Source organism: Salvelinus alpinus, chromosome 36 (genome assembly GCF_045679555.1).
Source record: "Salvelinus alpinus chromosome 36, SLU_Salpinus.1, whole genome shotgun sequence".
In the NCBI taxonomy this organism is placed as follows: Eukaryota; Metazoa; Chordata; class Actinopteri; order Salmoniformes; family Salmonidae; genus Salvelinus; species Salvelinus alpinus.
In genome coordinates this window covers 10,560,150-10,577,098 of record NC_092121.1, presented here as the reverse complement: position 1 = coordinate 10,577,098, position 16,949 = coordinate 10,560,150, and the positions used below count along the sequence as shown (strand labels likewise).

At 43.3% G+C, this 16,949-nt stretch overlaps 1 protein-coding gene across 2 annotated transcripts in view; it reads right to left on the bottom strand.

Moving 5' to 3' along the window:
* LOC139564740 (myoferlin-like) overlaps positions 1-14,456 on the bottom strand; it is a 61,273-nt gene extending 46,817 nt beyond the window's left edge. For both annotated transcript variants that reach the window (XM_071384509.1, XM_071384510.1), the window contains exons 1-6: positions 14,013-14,456; positions 12,424-12,479; positions 11,980-12,071; positions 3,096-3,204; positions 2,291-2,387; positions 105-271 (exon numbers count right to left, since the gene is read on the bottom strand). In XM_071384509.1, the coding sequence (XP_071240610.1) occupies positions 105-271; positions 2,291-2,387; positions 3,096-3,204; positions 11,980-12,071; positions 12,424-12,479; positions 14,013-14,100 (609 nt within the window). In that variant the 5' untranslated portion in view covers positions 14,101-14,456. The remainder of the gene's footprint in view (positions 1-104; positions 272-2,290; positions 2,388-3,095; positions 3,205-11,979; positions 12,072-12,423; positions 12,480-14,012) is intronic.
* Between the last annotated feature and the right edge of the window lie 2,493 nt (positions 14,457-16,949).

Below are 16,949 nucleotides of genomic sequence, written 5' to 3'. Positions count from 1 at the left end.
CTCTCCTGTGGTTTCAGATCAGTGCAAATGAAGGAAGAGAGATGAGGAGGGGAGGATACTTTAAACTTTTGACATGCACTTCATGTGCAAGCTATGTACTCTACCTGGAAGTCCTGCGGCTTGTTGGCCAGGGCCCGGTGTCTCTTGCGGCTGGTCCGGACAGGCCTCTGGTTGGGGTTACCAGGCTGGCCAGGTGTGGGTGGAACTCCAGGGGTCCCCATCTGACCCCCTAGGGATCCCTCCTCCCCATCCTCCCCTTCCTCACCCCCACCTGGGAAGCCAGAACACACACACACACACAGTCTTGTACAGCTAACCTTGTGGGGACATACAATTCAGTCCCATTCAAAATCCTATTTTCCCTAACCCCTAACCCTAAACCTAACCCTAATCCTAACCCGTACTCTTACCCTAACCCTAACCTTAACCCTAACCCTAACCCAAAAACCTAAACTTTATCCTAACCCTAAACCTAACCCTAGCTCCTAACCCTAACCCTACAACTAACCCTAGCTCCTAACCTTAATATTTAACTAAATTCTAACCCTAACACTAATTCTAACCTTAAACCTAAACCCCCTAGAAATAGCATTTGACCTTGTGGGGACTAACAAAATGTCCCCAGTTGGTCAATTTTTACTTTGTTTACTATTCTTGTAGGGACTTCTGGTCCCCACAAGAATAGTTAAACACGTCCACACACACACACACACACACACACACACACACACACACACACACACACACACACACACACACACACACACACACACACACACACACACACACACACACACACAGTCTTGTACAACTAACCTTGTGGGGACACACAATTCAGTCCCATTCAAAATACTATTTGCCCTAACCCTAAACCTAAACCTAAACCTAACCCTGACCTGTACCCTAACCTTAACCCTAAACCTAACCCTAGCTCCTAACCATAACCCTAAAACTAACCCTAGCTCCTAACCCTAAACCTAATTTTAACCTAAACCCTAAACCCCATAGAAGTAGAATCTGACCTTGTGGGGACCAACAAAATGTCCCCAGTTGGTAAAAACATTTTAGTTTACTATTCTTGTGGGGACTTCTGGTCCAGGTGACCTGTGCTCAGCATATTGTCTGCTGACAGTACTTGTGTCATGTGTATATTAAAAAATATATATACGCTACCATCCCTACCCTGATTCGAGTAAACTAACAGACAACATTGCTTCTACTGCTACTTACAGCTATTTTCACTCATATCTACAGTACCTGTAGTTAAAGAATTAGACACACAGACATATTCCTAATTTCCTCTTTCTTCAAGTGCTGGATTTTTACCCACAGCGCCAATTCAACCATTCAATCTGAACTCCAACCCTCCGATGTCCACAGATTCACCCATCTTTCCCAATATAATGCCATTTTGCTATTTCCTTTTGCAATATATCCATCCATTTTTCTATGATGTCTTATGAGTCCTGAACCTCCCTATTTGTAACATTTCTACCAATATTGCCCCAAAAATAAATACTTTACCCAGGAGTAAAATTATATTTCCCATTGACTGATCGTAGTTTTTCAGATCACCTAACAATACAGTTTGCAGGTCCATCTGTAACCTGATATTATGACATAACAACCATTCCTGGACCTGACTCCAAAAGCGAGCCACAGATGGAACGTACTACAAAGTATGTTCTATTGATTCTGTTTCCTTGTGGCAGTCTGCAAAAGGCTGTGAGTGTTGTTTTTCTTTTCAATTTGCATCCTCCATTTCCATAAACAGCAAGCAGCCTTTCACTTGTGTAATGAAACCAGACAAGCCAGTACCACTCCAATACTTCCTACCAACCAAAGCCTAAAACCACAACATCACCTCATTAGCCTGGTTCTGGGTTGCATTCATTAGAGACCAAATTGTGAGAAAAAAAACTCTGAAACAAGTAGGGACTACCTGAAATGCAAGCTTTTGTTTTCCGTTTTCAAACGTTTCCTGTTGTGTGCCCTAATGAACACAACCCTGGCTACCACATCTGTTTGTACTTTATGCTCGTTACATGACATTGAACAACAGAGGAGTTGGCTAACACACAAACAAATCTGGGAACCAGGCTACCACTGCAATACCAAACCCAAACATACCACTGCGATAGCTGCATACTTTTCCCAAACTACATGTATAAGAGTTGATTTACATTACCGGCATAACAAAGACATTGGAACGATCTCATGAGAGAAGGACACCATTTTGCTTAACCAAAACAAAAGATGGTGTGCCACATATTTGTTATGTTAAACTGACCTGTGTCCCCATACGACTGGTCTTCATCAGTTTGATTGTTAGGGTTAGGAGTTGTGTTAGCTGGCGGCTCATAACCTATCATCAAATTAATGGTCGCCTAAAAAACAGATGGGATTAATTGTCAACATGCTGCTTCAAGACAATGTCTCAATGTACTGACAACTTTAACTTACATTATTTTACATTGACATGATATGGCCAATGATCAAGAGGTTTTAACCTAGTTATTATATGCATGGGGTAGTTCTGACTGGGACTCAGGCATGGGTCCAGCAACTGTCAACCCAACACCTTAGCAGTTACGCCAAGAGACCCGCACCTCTTGACAAGGCTCCTAGGTGTTGGGTTGAGGTCTCTACTCCAATCAAATCAAATTTTATTGGTCACATACACATGGTTAGCAGATGTTAATGCGAGTGTAGCGAAAATACTCGCTACACTAGCCCCTCCCTTCAGGAGAACATCTCCCCAAGCTTCTTTATTCCAAGTCCTTCATGTGTACACGCCTTTCCGATGACCTTATGGGCGCCATCCCACCTCTTACACCAATGTAGGGAATTTGTGTGTTTGTTCTGACCAGGACTCGAACCCGGGTCCAGCGATTGTCAACCCAACACATTAGCCGTTAAGCCAAAAGCACCGAACCTCTTGACAATGTCACTACAATAAAGTGTATTATTGGTTACACTTCATTTACTTTTAAGAATAAGCCAATTATAAATGCTTATTCATGTTTATAAATCTTGTTCATTCTTGAAGCTGTTCATTCTTTGTGACACAAGTGTGTAGCCATAGAGAAACTCACCCCAGTGTCCTGTTTCTTCTCATTGACCAGGGACAGGTTCTTTGCTGGGAGGGACTTGGTGTGACCATGAGCCAGGTCTAGGAGAGCGATCTTAGCTGAGCCAATAAATCTGGAATACAGGTAAAAGGTAATGAGCACCTACTGTATTTATGTGATATGAATCTTTCTTGTGGAAACGCATACAGTAACATAGTAATATCATACCCAGATCACTTAAACAAATGTATGTATTATGCTTGCTGGTCTACTGCATAAAGAGGTGTAGATTTCCTCTGTTGTTTGTGTACAATGATGTATGTCATTTTATATGTATGAATATATTTGTTTTTTTGACTAATCACAGGCAGTATCCAGTTCTCATTTGTACTTCTTTCAGAATTGACAAATCTAGCAACAAGTCCTATAGAGCAGTTATATTTGCCACACAGATCTGATGAAAGTCCCTTATGAGGGAACTGAGGACTAGCTAGGAAGGTACCATGGGTTCTTTATTACGCAATCAACCATGATTAAGAATCACGTTGCATTGCTTAATATCAGTTATTCCTGTTATGTATACATAGCCACCACTGTGCCATGCAGCCACAAGTTAAAGAAGTGTGTATATGTCAACATATTGTTGATACCATTGAGGCACTTTGCTTGTACTGGACTGGAGGTACTCAAGAAAGCAAAGTGATAGGATGGTGGCGAGAAGACGACTTTCCTGTAACTGAGTGATCTTCATAAGCTGTCACAATGATAAACATCAGCCTAGCTTAGCTTATTTTGGCAATCATTAGAGCCTTCCCCGGAGAACACTGGGAAAAATGTCATCTGTGCTCTGTAGTGAGGAACAACACTCGATCCCACAGACAAGGGCAAAGAATCATGAAAGGGAGGACGAGGAAGGACTAGCCGCTGGGAGCAATTAGCATCTACCACAGGCATGCCTGTAGTCTGGCCTTGTGTATCAGGCTAAGGGGAGGAGAGAGACAGGAGAAAGAGAGTGAGTGAGTGAGTGAGTGAGTGAGTGAGTGAGTGAGTGAGTGAGTGAGTGAGTGAGTGAGTGAGTGAGTGAGTGAGTGAGTGAGTGAGTGAGTGAAGGAGAGAGAGAGAGAGAGGAATTGAATTGAGAGAGACAGAAGGAGGAAGGGAGAGATACAATGTAAGTGAATTGATAGAGAGGGAGGGAGAGAGGGGGGATAGAGAGAGAAGAAGAGAGGAGAGGAGAAGAAGAGAGACAGGAGAAGGGGAGAGAGAGGGAGAGAGGAGAGAAGAGGGTGGGGGAGGAGAGAGAGAGAGGAAGGTGGGATGTTGTCATGCCTCTCCCCTCTTGGCTATGTCACCTCAGTGTTGAAGTAATTTGTCATCACACACAGAAAGATAAACAATCATGCGTTAAAACACGTCCTGGAAATGAAGTTGAACTACAAGGTCAGCGGTAGAGATCACGCCTTGGCGTTGGAAGCAGGCTACTCTGAAGCTGAGAGAGGAATGCTCTTTGAGTCTTTTGTTTTTATTCCTCTTGGAATTTTACACTTTTCAAATTTTTTCTTCACTCAGTTAGTTGGCACTTGACTTTTCAAAGGCGAGCAGACGCATGCAAAATACCCATTGTTGAATATTTTCCCCCTGAGGAAATGAGTTGACTGTTACTAATGATATGGAACACACACTACCTGTCAGCACACTAGTTGGCTATATTTATGCACTGGGTAGTGGCTAGTTCCTCTTTTATGAGTCTAAAGCAGTTCCACACCATGAAGATAAATAATACAGTATAATATGGAGTTCTTTCTTTTGCTGATATCAAAGGCCCTGCTGCTAACTGTGCCAGTCTATTTGTGCTATCATGTAAACTCTTTGTCACTCAATGTCATGCCATGTTTGGATTGACAATGAGTAATGGAGTTGGCAAGAGCAGGCTATAGTTAACTGTCTAGTGTCTGGCAGAAAAAACATACTGTATATATCCATGTTTGTATATCATTTAGGACTTTTTAGAATTCTGACATTGGATATGGAGGATTTAAAATGACTCAACAGGACAAATTATTGTATATATGGTGGTCACTAGGAGATGTCCTTATATCCAAAACAACCCCCCACCCCCTTATTGAGTGTGTGTTTATACTGAATGAGTCAACCTCACCCATATACACACACACATCTGCCAAGGATTCTCAAACATACTCAAGATCAACCACCCATCTGCCAGTGACAAGCCTGTGCAAGCTCTGTAAGTTTGCTTGTGTTTGAGTCTGGACTCTGCCAGTGCCCCCCCCCCCCCCCCCCCCCCAGACATTATATAAGATCAAAGACGTAAGTCACTCTCATTACCATAGCCTGCTTTCTCTCTCTCTCGCTCCCTCTCGACATCTAGATTAGAGTTCCTGCTGAGAAGTGGTGAAAAGCATGTTGCTAAATAGAGGCTGCTCATTACGTGACTTAAAAATGTCACAATGGAGATGGAACAACAATGAAGCATCAATACAGCTTAGATATGTTTCATCAATCTAAAATCACTAATATGTGAAGTAAAAAGCATTTTGATACCTGTTTCTCTTGATATAGAGAAGACACATGAGAGGCCATTTTGAATCTATTGAGTTTGAAGTGATTTGTGCTCATGGTGAAACAATAGCCTTTTGGAGAGAGAAAACGGTTTCATCATAGAGAGAGACAAATCCTCCTCACATAGCACAGCGAGTCTGAACACGGAGGCAGGTACAGGGTGTGGTAGAGGAGCTGTAAGGGGTTGTGCGACTTCAAATCCCCCCTCACTTTTCACTTACCAATGTGGTAATCATGGAAGCTCTGCGGTAACACAATTTTCCTCAACACATGTTGTCATGGCAAGAGGAGTTCCTGTAAACGTTATGTGGCCCATTGCAATGGAAAAACTTGAGCTTTTTTCTGTAATTGTAGATCAACTAAGTTCTCTTTCAAATACTTTTTTCTGTATCTCACGTATGGGGTAAGCCCTTCGGGACGGGATCACAAGGACACTCCAATCACACAACCTATTATAAGACTCTACGTCCCGCCCTCTAGCTCATTATCGTTTTCTTCCTTACGGAGATCACAAGCTCTCCTCAGCACGACTTGTCTCATTGTTTTCCTACTTAATTGTGAACTCGCCACTGAGGATAGGATACTGCTTCTCGTATAGAGTGTTAAGTACTTTTACCAAAAGGAAAAGTTGGGTTCTTCTCAGTTTCCAGTCACAACTAACATGGCTAACTTTTGCCCCACTTGCCCACTTAGCAGTACCTGCTTCGTGCTGCTAATTCCCACCACGGTGGAAGGGAAAAATGAGAATTTTGAGATTCAGTCCCTTACAAAAAAAGTTTGCAGTCAGAGTACAGTATAAATGCAATACACAGTATAACTCTATGTTGCAAATATAACTGTATGTTGCAAAAAATCTGCATCCAAAATAACACCGTTTTTTACTACAGTCATTTTACAGAGGAAATGCAGTTACAGTGCAGTATAACTGCAGTACACTGCATTTATTCTGCAATTACTGCGTCTGAAATACCACAGTCGACTGCAGTTACTGCACTTTTACTGTAGTTTCAAAACGGCAAACTTTTTAAAAAGGGGTTAGCCCACGGTGCAAGGCAAAGCTAACCTAGCTAGCTCACCGAAGACATACACCACACGCTTTTTCTTCAGCAGTGTGCTAGTGTAACAGTTTAACTTTAAACCGTCCCCTCGCCCCGACACGGGCGCGAACCAGGGACCTTCTGGGATCTACTTCAGGGATCTACTTCCGGCGCCTACCGAGATGGCCGCCTCGCTTCGCGTTCCTAGGAAAATATGCAGTATTTTGTTTTTTTATGTGTTATTCCTTACATTGGTACCCCAGGTAATCTTAGGTTTCATTACATACAGTCGGGAGGAACTACTGAATATAAGAGCAACGTCAACTCACCATCGTTACAACCAGGAATATGACTTTCCCGAAGCGGATCCAGTGTTTTGCCTTCCACCCAATACAATGGAACTGATCCCAGCCGGCGAACCTAAGCGACGCCGTAAAAGGGGCAAACGAAGCGGTCTCCTGGTCAGGCTTCGGAGACGGGCACATCGCGCTCCACTCCCTAGCATACTACTCGCCAATGTCCAGTCTCTTGACAATAAGGTTGATGAAATCCGAGCAAGGGTAACATTCCAGAGAGACATCAGAGATTGTAACGTTCTCTGCTTCACGGAAACATGGCTCACTCAAGAGACGCTAACGGAGTCGGTGCAGCCAGCTGGTTTTTTCACGCATCGCGCCGACAGAAACAAACATCTTTCTGGTAAGAAGAGGGGCGGGGGTGTATGCCTTATGATTAACAAGACGTGGTGTGATCATAACAACATACAGGAACTCAAGTCATTCTGTTCACCTGATCTAGAATTCCTCACAATCAAATGTCGACCGCATTATCTACCAAGGGAATTCTCTTCGATTATAATCACAGCCGTATATATTCCCTCCCAAGCAGACACATCGATGGTCCTGAACGAACTTTATCTGACTCTTTGTAAACTGGAAACCACACACCCTGAGGCTGCATTCATCGTAGCTGGGGATTTTAACAAGGCTAATCTGAAAACAAAACTCCCTAAATTCTATCAGCATATCGATTGTGCTACCAGGGCTGGTAAAACCTTGGATCATTGTTATACTAACTTCCGCGACGCATATAAGGCCCTCCCCCGCCCTCCTTTCGGAAAAGCTGACCACGACTCCATTTTGTTGCTTCCAGCCTACAAACAGAAACTAAAACAACAAGCTCCCTCGCTCAGGTCTGTTCAACGCTGGTCCGACCAATCTGATTCCACGCTTCAAGACTGCTTCGATCACGTGGATTGGGATATGCTCTATACCATCTACTGCATCTTGCCTATGCCGTTCTGTACCATCACTCATTCATATATCTTTATGTACATATTCTTTATCCCTTTACACTTGTGTGTATAAGGTAGTAGTTGTGGAATTGTTAGGTTAGATTACTTGTTGGTTATTAGTGCATTGTCGGAACTAGAAGCACAAGCATTTCGCTACACTCGCATTAACATCTGCTAACCATGTGTATGTGACAAATGAAATTTGATTTGATTCTGCACACATCAACAACGGTCGCCCACGAAGCATCGTTACCCATCGCTCCACAAAGGCCGTGGCCCTTGCAGAGCAAGGGGAAACCCTACTTCAAGTGTCAAAGCAAGTGACGTAACCGATTGAAACGCTATTAGCGCGTACCCGCTAACTAGCTAGCCATTTCACATCCGTTACACTCACCCCCCTTTCGACCTCCTCCTTTTCCGCAGCGACCAGTGATCCGGGTCAACAGCATCAATGTAACAGTATAACTTTAGACCGTCCCCTCGCCCCGACCCGGGCGCGAACCAGGGACCCTCTGCACACATAAACAACTGACACCCACGAAGCGTCGTTACCCATCGCTCCACAAAAGCCGCGGCCCTTGCAGAGCAAGGGGAAACCCTACTTCAAGTCTCAGAGCAAGTGACGTAACCGATTGAAACGCTATTAGCGCGTACCCGCTAACTAGCTAGCCATTTCAAATCCGTTACACTAGCAATGGCTAGACTATTAGGCCACAAGGTGAATGCTAGCTAGCTAACACCAGGACTAGCTTCACAGCTAAATGTCGGCCAGCACACGCTTAGAGATAGCTCATTCAACTAGCCCTTTCTACCCAGTTAGCCCACGCTGCAAGGTAAAGCTAACCAGCTAGCTCATCAAAAATGAATGCTATCCACTTTGTCTTCAGCTAGCAACATGTTAGCAAAAGCTAGGCTAATAGCCCACGGGGTGAAAGCTAGCTAGCTAATGTCAGGACTTGCTACACAGCTAAGCATCGGCCAGTACATGCATAGCCTTTAACCCTCCACTATCCAGAGCTATGGATACTACTACCCATTCACAGTGTGTACCCAGCTGGCCTCCTGTTCCCCAACAGGCTCACCCATGCCTGTGTGGGTCCATGATGTCAGTGAAGGACACACATCCTATCTGTGTTGCCTGCTTGGGACTGGAGCATGTTCTGGCGGCTCTTGCTAACCCAGACCCTGCGAGCATTGCAAGGAGTTGCCGGAGTCCAGCCTCAGCTGGAGGGTGTGCAGAGCAGCCCCCCTCGAGGCTCCTCTTCCTCCCAGCCTTCGGGCGAAGAAGCAGCCCAACAACCCCGAGCTGGGCAAAGGTTATGGGTGGTCTCCCCCCAGATATCCAGTCTCTGTTCGACAAGCTAGCAGCAGGGAAAGAAGGTATAGGGGTTTATGATGAGGAGGACAACAGTATTGTGTGACTCTTCTGCAATGAGGATGAGGAAGGGGAAGAAGACCCCAAGGCTCAGGCCTCAAGACCTTCCAGCACCCTGAGTGGAGGGCCCTCCTCTCCCAGCCTGCAGTACAGGCTAATCCATTTGTGCGAAAACGGCGAAAGAGACTGGTTCGATGGGAAGAGACTCTCATCCCGTACCGTCCCTGGGAGACAGCGTGTCCCCATGATCCCAGCATGCTTGGTGGAGGCTAAACACAACTGGGACTAACCCAGGACTAAGGTCCCACCGAGGGACTTCACTGCCATGGACATGCAAGGTATGGAGGAGCAGTGGAACAATCTCTCGCTAACCACCTCCACCCCGAACGCTGTGCCTCCCTCACCGACACGTCTCTCCCTGGCAAGACGGAACATTTATTTTCATCCATTCTCCAGCGCCCCATCTTGGACCGACAGATCCTCAACAGCTATCTGAAAAAGTTCACATTCCTTATGCTTACACACAAAGTGCTGTCTTGCTTTGATTGTCGAGTCGAGGCAATTGGTTCACCAGTCAATTTGCAGGATTTCCACGTAAGCATTCTGCCAGCACATAGGAGATTTCTCAAGTTTGCCTATCAGGGTTTCGAGTATCTCGCAGTTCCCTTCAGGATATCACTAGCCCCTCGGACGTTCAGCAAGTGTGTAGAGGTGGTCCCTAACTCCCCTGAGATGCAGAGGACACAGGATCTCCACGTACATAGATCACTACCTGCTCTGCTCCCATTAACAGAGGCAGGCAGTGAGAGACAGAGCTGCCCTTGTAGACTTCAGGATGAATCAGATAAACAGCTGTTTAGTGCCCACATAGAGAACAGAATATCTAGGCGTAGTTCTGAATTCTATCTCTTTCCAGGCCGGCACTATCAGACGGGCGAATCATGTTGCTTCGGGCGAATCATGTCTCTCCATGTTCCAATGGGGTCATACGGTCACATTCAAGACGTGTCTCTGTATGTTGGGGTTGATGGCTTCCACCATCTCAGTAGTTCTTTTGGGACTATTGAGGATGAGATATTTTCAGTGCTGGGTGTCTGCCCTATGCCTGTGTTACCTTAGTCACCTCCATCGGAGGATAACGGTGTCCTCACCAAGCATAGCGTCTCTCCGCCACTGATGGGACCCCTCGATTTTCACCAAGGGTATTCCCCTAGAGGTAGTGTCTGTGAGGAAAGTAGTGATAACAGACGCAACTCTCACAGGGTGGGGTGCAGTCTGTGAGGGGAGAGCATTGAATGGATTGTAGTCCCCACAACTACGTCATGCTCACATAAATTACCTTGAGTTGCTTACAGTGCTGCTTGCACTAAAGCATTTTCTGCCTTTTCTTCGGAATTGTCACATCCTGGTCAGAATGGACAATACGACTGTAGTGGCATACATCAACCACCAAGGTGGCACCTGATCTCTGCGTTTGTGCAGACCAGCCCACAAAATGATTCTGTGGAGCAGCGCACATCACTCTTTACACGTGACTCATGTCCGGAACGGACTTGTAGTCCAGAGGGAACCCTCTGTATGGGGACTGGAGACTCCATCCCGAAGTGGTGGCTCAAGTGTGGTGGAAAAATAAGGACAAACATCCATAGATCTCTACGCATGCGCAAAGACACACACTGCCCGCTGTTTTTTGAACTAGCAAGAGGTGACGCTGCAATGCGGCATGTTGGGCTACCCCTCATACGTTCATGAGGATTTACGAACTAGACGTCACTGCGCCCTCGCTGACATACACGGTGCTGTGTTGGTGCCTCTGAGGGATGATTATGTCAAGACTATCTAGCTTCGGAGAGCACATGAGCGCTATAGGAGGTGACTATACTGTATGTGAGATACCCATATTTGAGATAACGAAAAAAGTATTTGAAAAAGCACTAGGGTAAGCACTTCTGCAGTCAGAGATCCATAATCTTCCTTAAGGTCAAATCTTAAGGCTACTTGCGTAACCCCTGTTCTCTGATAATATGATTGGGGTATCTCAATATGCACAAGGAGGAAAACATATATGTCTGATAATGAGCTAGAGTACGGGACTTGGCGCATTATAATAAGTGGGGTTGCCCACTATTCGCCACGCCTCCTGTCTGTTTACGACAGATGTTGTGTGATTGGAGCTTCCTTATGATCTCGCACCAAAGGGCCATGCCCCATATGTAAGATAGCTCACTCATATTATCAGAGAACCCGGGGTTACGCAAGTAACCTGAAGATTTGACCTGAACATTATGGATCTCCCTCCGCAGAAGTGCTTACTCTAGTTTTTTACAACTCAGTTTAAACTCAGCACTGGCCTCAGGGTTTGAACTTTCCCTTTAAGTCACTCTCTGTATAACCTGTGCTTACCAGACACTGTATTGTAATGACCAGGTTCACATACTAATGGAGGGGCACTTTGACTGAGAAATGACAGAGGTCAAACTGAGTAAAACACCATGTTCCTCCTCCTCCCTAGCAGCACTAGCAGCGTCCGATTAGCAGGAGGTGTGTGTGCGTGTGTGTGTGATGTGTGTTCTCTCACAAAACATTTGAGACATATACAGTCGATACATGCCAGGTACGTACTTGTCTTTGCCAATAGTCTCATAGTCTTTCACAATCACGTCCAAAAAGGAGGAGGCATCCAATGGGGAGCCCTTTAGGTCGAACTCAAGCACCTGCAACCACAAATTGAGTTAGTTCATAAAAACACAACTTTGCCAATGTTAGTTAAATGATGAAACTATGAAACATGGAGGGGGCTGCAAATGTTTTAAATCAAAGGGGAAGTGTTAACAGTTATCATTCCACTATCTAAAAATAACTACTCCATGTTGAGTCATCAACAAACATTAAGCACAGCGGACAAAATATTAGCCTCATTCCCTAATTCATTCTCATACCCTCCTCCACATAATACATTCCTCTCGAGGCCCTCCTCCACATAATACATTCCTCTCGAGGCCCTTTTCAACATTCCCAGAGACTGCCAGAGAGAGGATGGAATGTAATGTAAATATTTATACTTACTTCATTCCACACGGGATTGAGTTCACTATCAATTGCTTTAGTTTTCTTCTTTTCACCTGTAGTGTTTACACAAAGTGGCAAGATTAAAACATGGAATATACGTTTTTATTTGAACCCTTCATATAACTAGGCAAGTCAGTTAAGAACAAATTCTTATTTACAATGACGGCCGACACTTGGCCAATTGTGCACCGCCCTACGGGACTCCCAATCACGGCCGGTTGTGATACAGCCAGGGAATCAAACCAGGGTGTCTGTAATGACACCTCAAGCATTGACATGCAGTGCCTTAGACAGCTGTACCACTCGGGAGTATATGTATGGGTAGAATATATTTCTCTGGGTCCAATGCAGACGTTTTTATCTCAATATAAAATCCTTTCTGGGTAACAATTACGTTACTGTGATTGTTTTTAATTAAATGGTCAAAAATAAACAAAAATTGCTTCTTTGCAAAAATGCAAAGTTCTCAAGCAATCATTTTGCTAGGACTGTTTAGGAGTGGCCTAAGTGGGGAGGGGAAAACTAGCTGTTATTGGCAGAGAGGTTTGTTTCTTATTGGTCTCTTAACTAATTTACTGCCTGGTGATGTCACCAGGTAGGCCAAAATTCTATCCCACCAAAACAGGCTGAAATTTTAGGCAGTCTTTTCAAACAGCTCTTACACTAAAAGGGCATTATCATAATTTTCACAATTTCAATTTCCAACCTCATAATGGAAATATATATAAAACACAGGTATATCACGTTTTTAACTGCACTGGGCCTTTAACATATACAGGTAGTTTTAAAATGGGTAATAACTACAACATCCCTGGGGCTGGTAACATAGCGAGCCAACTTACAGTGGCAACATATTGAACCATAAAAGTTGAATGTGCATCTTGGACTGACTCTTATCCTAAAATATCCATGCAAAAATGAAGCACATTGACCCAGCTGCAGAGCTGTTGATGACAGGGGAGAATGGGTGATTCCAACCCCTTATAAGGGAATATGTTTTCCCTCTGTGTAACACAATAGAGGCAACATTATTTAATGTGACTCATTGCCTTAAAGCAGGCAAAATGAGGTTCGGGTATCTCAGAACCAATGCACAGTACCATTGTTGTACCTTCAATGCAATTCATAGTAGTTTTGTGCCCTTACATGCTCACAGTTAATGATGCAGTATCTCCAATTTGAATACAAAGAGCATCATGTTTGTGTTTATTGAACATGTTAAATGTTTGGGGACTACAAAATCCATCAGAATATCATCTTATTGTGGAATCTTGCAGTTGTTGGTTCAAAGAATAAATGATAGGCAGAAAATGGTTCAGCTAACCCAACATTGACAGCAATGGGCAGAAAGGATAATGTGCCTTTAAAATAAAGAGAACTATAAAGTAGCCTAACTAAACAGTAGGCTACAACCTGAAAGCAACTCTGCATGTCTTCATCTTTGATTTATATTAGCCTACATTTGGAGAACGTCTTTGATCCAGATGTTTTGAACTTCTCAAGAATAGCCAACAATCAAGGCATTGAAACCAAAGAGAAAATGTAGGCTAAATGCCACAGCAAGAGGCAACAAAACAATAACTCACCTTTGAACACTACCCCTGCTATGGGGTCTGGGTTTCCGAGTTTCTTTTTGGGGATGCCTTTGGCTGATTCCACTACGACGCGCAACATTATTACAGAGTTTTTAAAGTCTGTATTATAACTCCCTTATGAATCACAGCATGATCCTCTACCAAGGCGTCTCTTCCCCAGCGGTCATTGTAACAGAGGAAATGCTCCCTTAGTTAGAGGAGGAGTGAAGTCCCGAATTATTTGGCTATCCACTGTATGAGTCAGAATGGAAAAAAATATTATGGATGTGTGTTATAAAGTATTCCATCACGTTGTGTAGGCTATAGTCAGAATCTGTTAGGTTACTAGCCGTCCTACTTGTTACATCTACTTCTACTACTTGTGATATTGTTATGAGTTTATAAACAAACTTGACGTTATCAAAATATTGTTTGACTATAGGCTACTCAAAAAAGGCTACAAGTCGTCATAGCCTACGCTGAGTGATTTACATGCATCTGTAACAGCTTTTTACAGTCGATCGTGGTTCAAATGTAGCCTACACGGCAGCGCCACCCAGAGGTGATGGGGTTGAACAACGGTAAGTGTGGTACCCTAAAATGACCGCGGCGATTATCCTTTAAAAAAAAGAAGTCTCATGACCAACCTTATCACAGCAAGAATACTACTGCTATTACTATACTTTTATTATTTCACATCTAAGTAATTTTGCTGGTTTAATTCGGCTATTTGAAACCTGATATGCCAACTTGTGTATTTGGAAAAAACGAAAAAAAAAAAAAAAGATCAATAAGGGCTTTGCACTTTTGTAAGCATTTATGGACAGTGAGTGAGCTCCAAAAGATTTGGGACAGTGACACGTTTTACAGATAGTCGGATAGTCCTGAATGAATCATGAATAATGATGAGTGAGAAAGTTACAGACGTACAAATATCATAACGGTGAGAGGTTAGCATGTCCTGAGGGTATGATATTTATTATTTTTATGTTTATTTTTAACCTTTATTCGACTCCAAAATGACACAATCAATTATTTACCATACATTTCTATTGGGAATAAAATAATCTGTAACTACCAAAACAAACAGCAAATACATCCAACAAATTCGTAGACTTACAAGCTTGATTTAATCAATGTGGGACTATGTACAAAAAGTGCTGTCCTTTCTAAACGGTTCACCCGCCATGGATGAAAATACCCTCAAATTAAAGCTGGCAGTCTGGACTTGAACTTCATAGTCATTGTGTACTGGAGTACAGAGACGAAACAACAACAAGAAAGTGTCACAGTCCCAATACCTTTGGAGCTCACTGTAGTCTAAGTCATATAATGAGAATAGGCAATATTGAAATGCCCCTGCCTCAAATAACCTGATTTGTCATTTTAGTATTGCGCACAAGCTACTAGGCAGAAACGGTAGGCATAATTGCAAAATATCTTGCCTATGTAGAGTAAGATGATGGCAAGGTTTTGTAAATCAGCCTCAACCACCTGATTGATTTTCATTTGATTTTTCTTAAATGTGGGATAATTTGTAGAATGTCAAATGTGACATGAACATATTCAAACCCCCAGTATTTGGGAAACATAGACCAGCGTTGGCCAAACCCCTTGGAGAGCTACCTCTAGGCAGAACTTTTTACACTCCTTATATTTACATGTTGGTTCCTTATGGACAAGGAGAAACTGCAATCCAGCCTATGGTTAGACCATTATTAGTAACATTTTCTAACCAAAAACCTATGCAAAAGCATACTCTAAATTCCATGCCAAAATAATCTCACAGTAACTTCAAACCAAGTCATCAACTTTTTAGTTTGTATTCAACTTTACGAGAATCCTGAATACACCTGACAGGTAAATTAAACAGAGGTCAGGTGACCTGACCTGAGTTTTAAAACAGATTTTTTTTCAAACGTGGGACCACCAGAAACCCTGGCTGGAGCCAATGGCATTCATGATAGGAAGTCTCACTTCACACACACACCACACACACAAGCACACACAAAAAACACCCTCGCACTTCACCACACAAGCTAACTTGTTGCGCGCCTATAGCCTACTCCTTTGCCTTACGCAAAATTTGGTCATGCAGAAATGAGAGAGCAAATGTTTGTCTGTTTTGGGAAAATCTGGGAATACTTGGCCAAGGAAACATTTCTGGTTGGTCTCAGGGAATGTAAAACAGTTAGTAAGGGAGACTTTGACAACCGGATTGAGTGATGTAGCAGTAAATATTGTAATGAAACAGCAGGGAGCAGGTCTCGAACCCTTGACCTTCTAGCCCCAGGTCAGGCACGCTATCGACTGTGCCGCAAAAGCATGCTCGTGCTGCAGAGTCGATTTCCGTGCTTATAAACCCAGGGTCGTTACACTATGTTCGATGAACAACTGATGAGCATTGAGAGCCACACAAGTTTGACAAAATCACATGATATATTTTCAGCTTAATAACCTTATATATATTTAAAAATACGGCTATTTATTTACTTTTGTAGCTTTTTGTCAGACGCATGCTTTTTTAACTGTCCCCTCCAAGTTTAGCTGGAATTTAGACCCGAAAGGATTTTATAAAAGTGATTGGTTTGACGATATGACATTGGCCGTATCACCTTGCGCAGCGCAGAATATCAGATCTCAACAAGGATTGGAGAAATGTTTAACATCATCAGTACCACATCTATATTATGTATATCTTGTCTAAAGAGCAACGTGACTGCAAACAGAGATCAGTATATAATGACGAGATGCCCATGTATGCGTCCTAACAATGGGAGTCGTTGTCCCCTTAGGTCCAAAATAAGCACAAAGAAACGCATTGGGCTTATTTTGGACATATTTTGGCGATTGAATCCTCTTGCTTCGCCTCTTCCTCTCTGCTGCAAAAGAGACTGATTTTAATGCCTAACTGGAATACGTAATAAATCAACTTTTTTTGTAAATAAG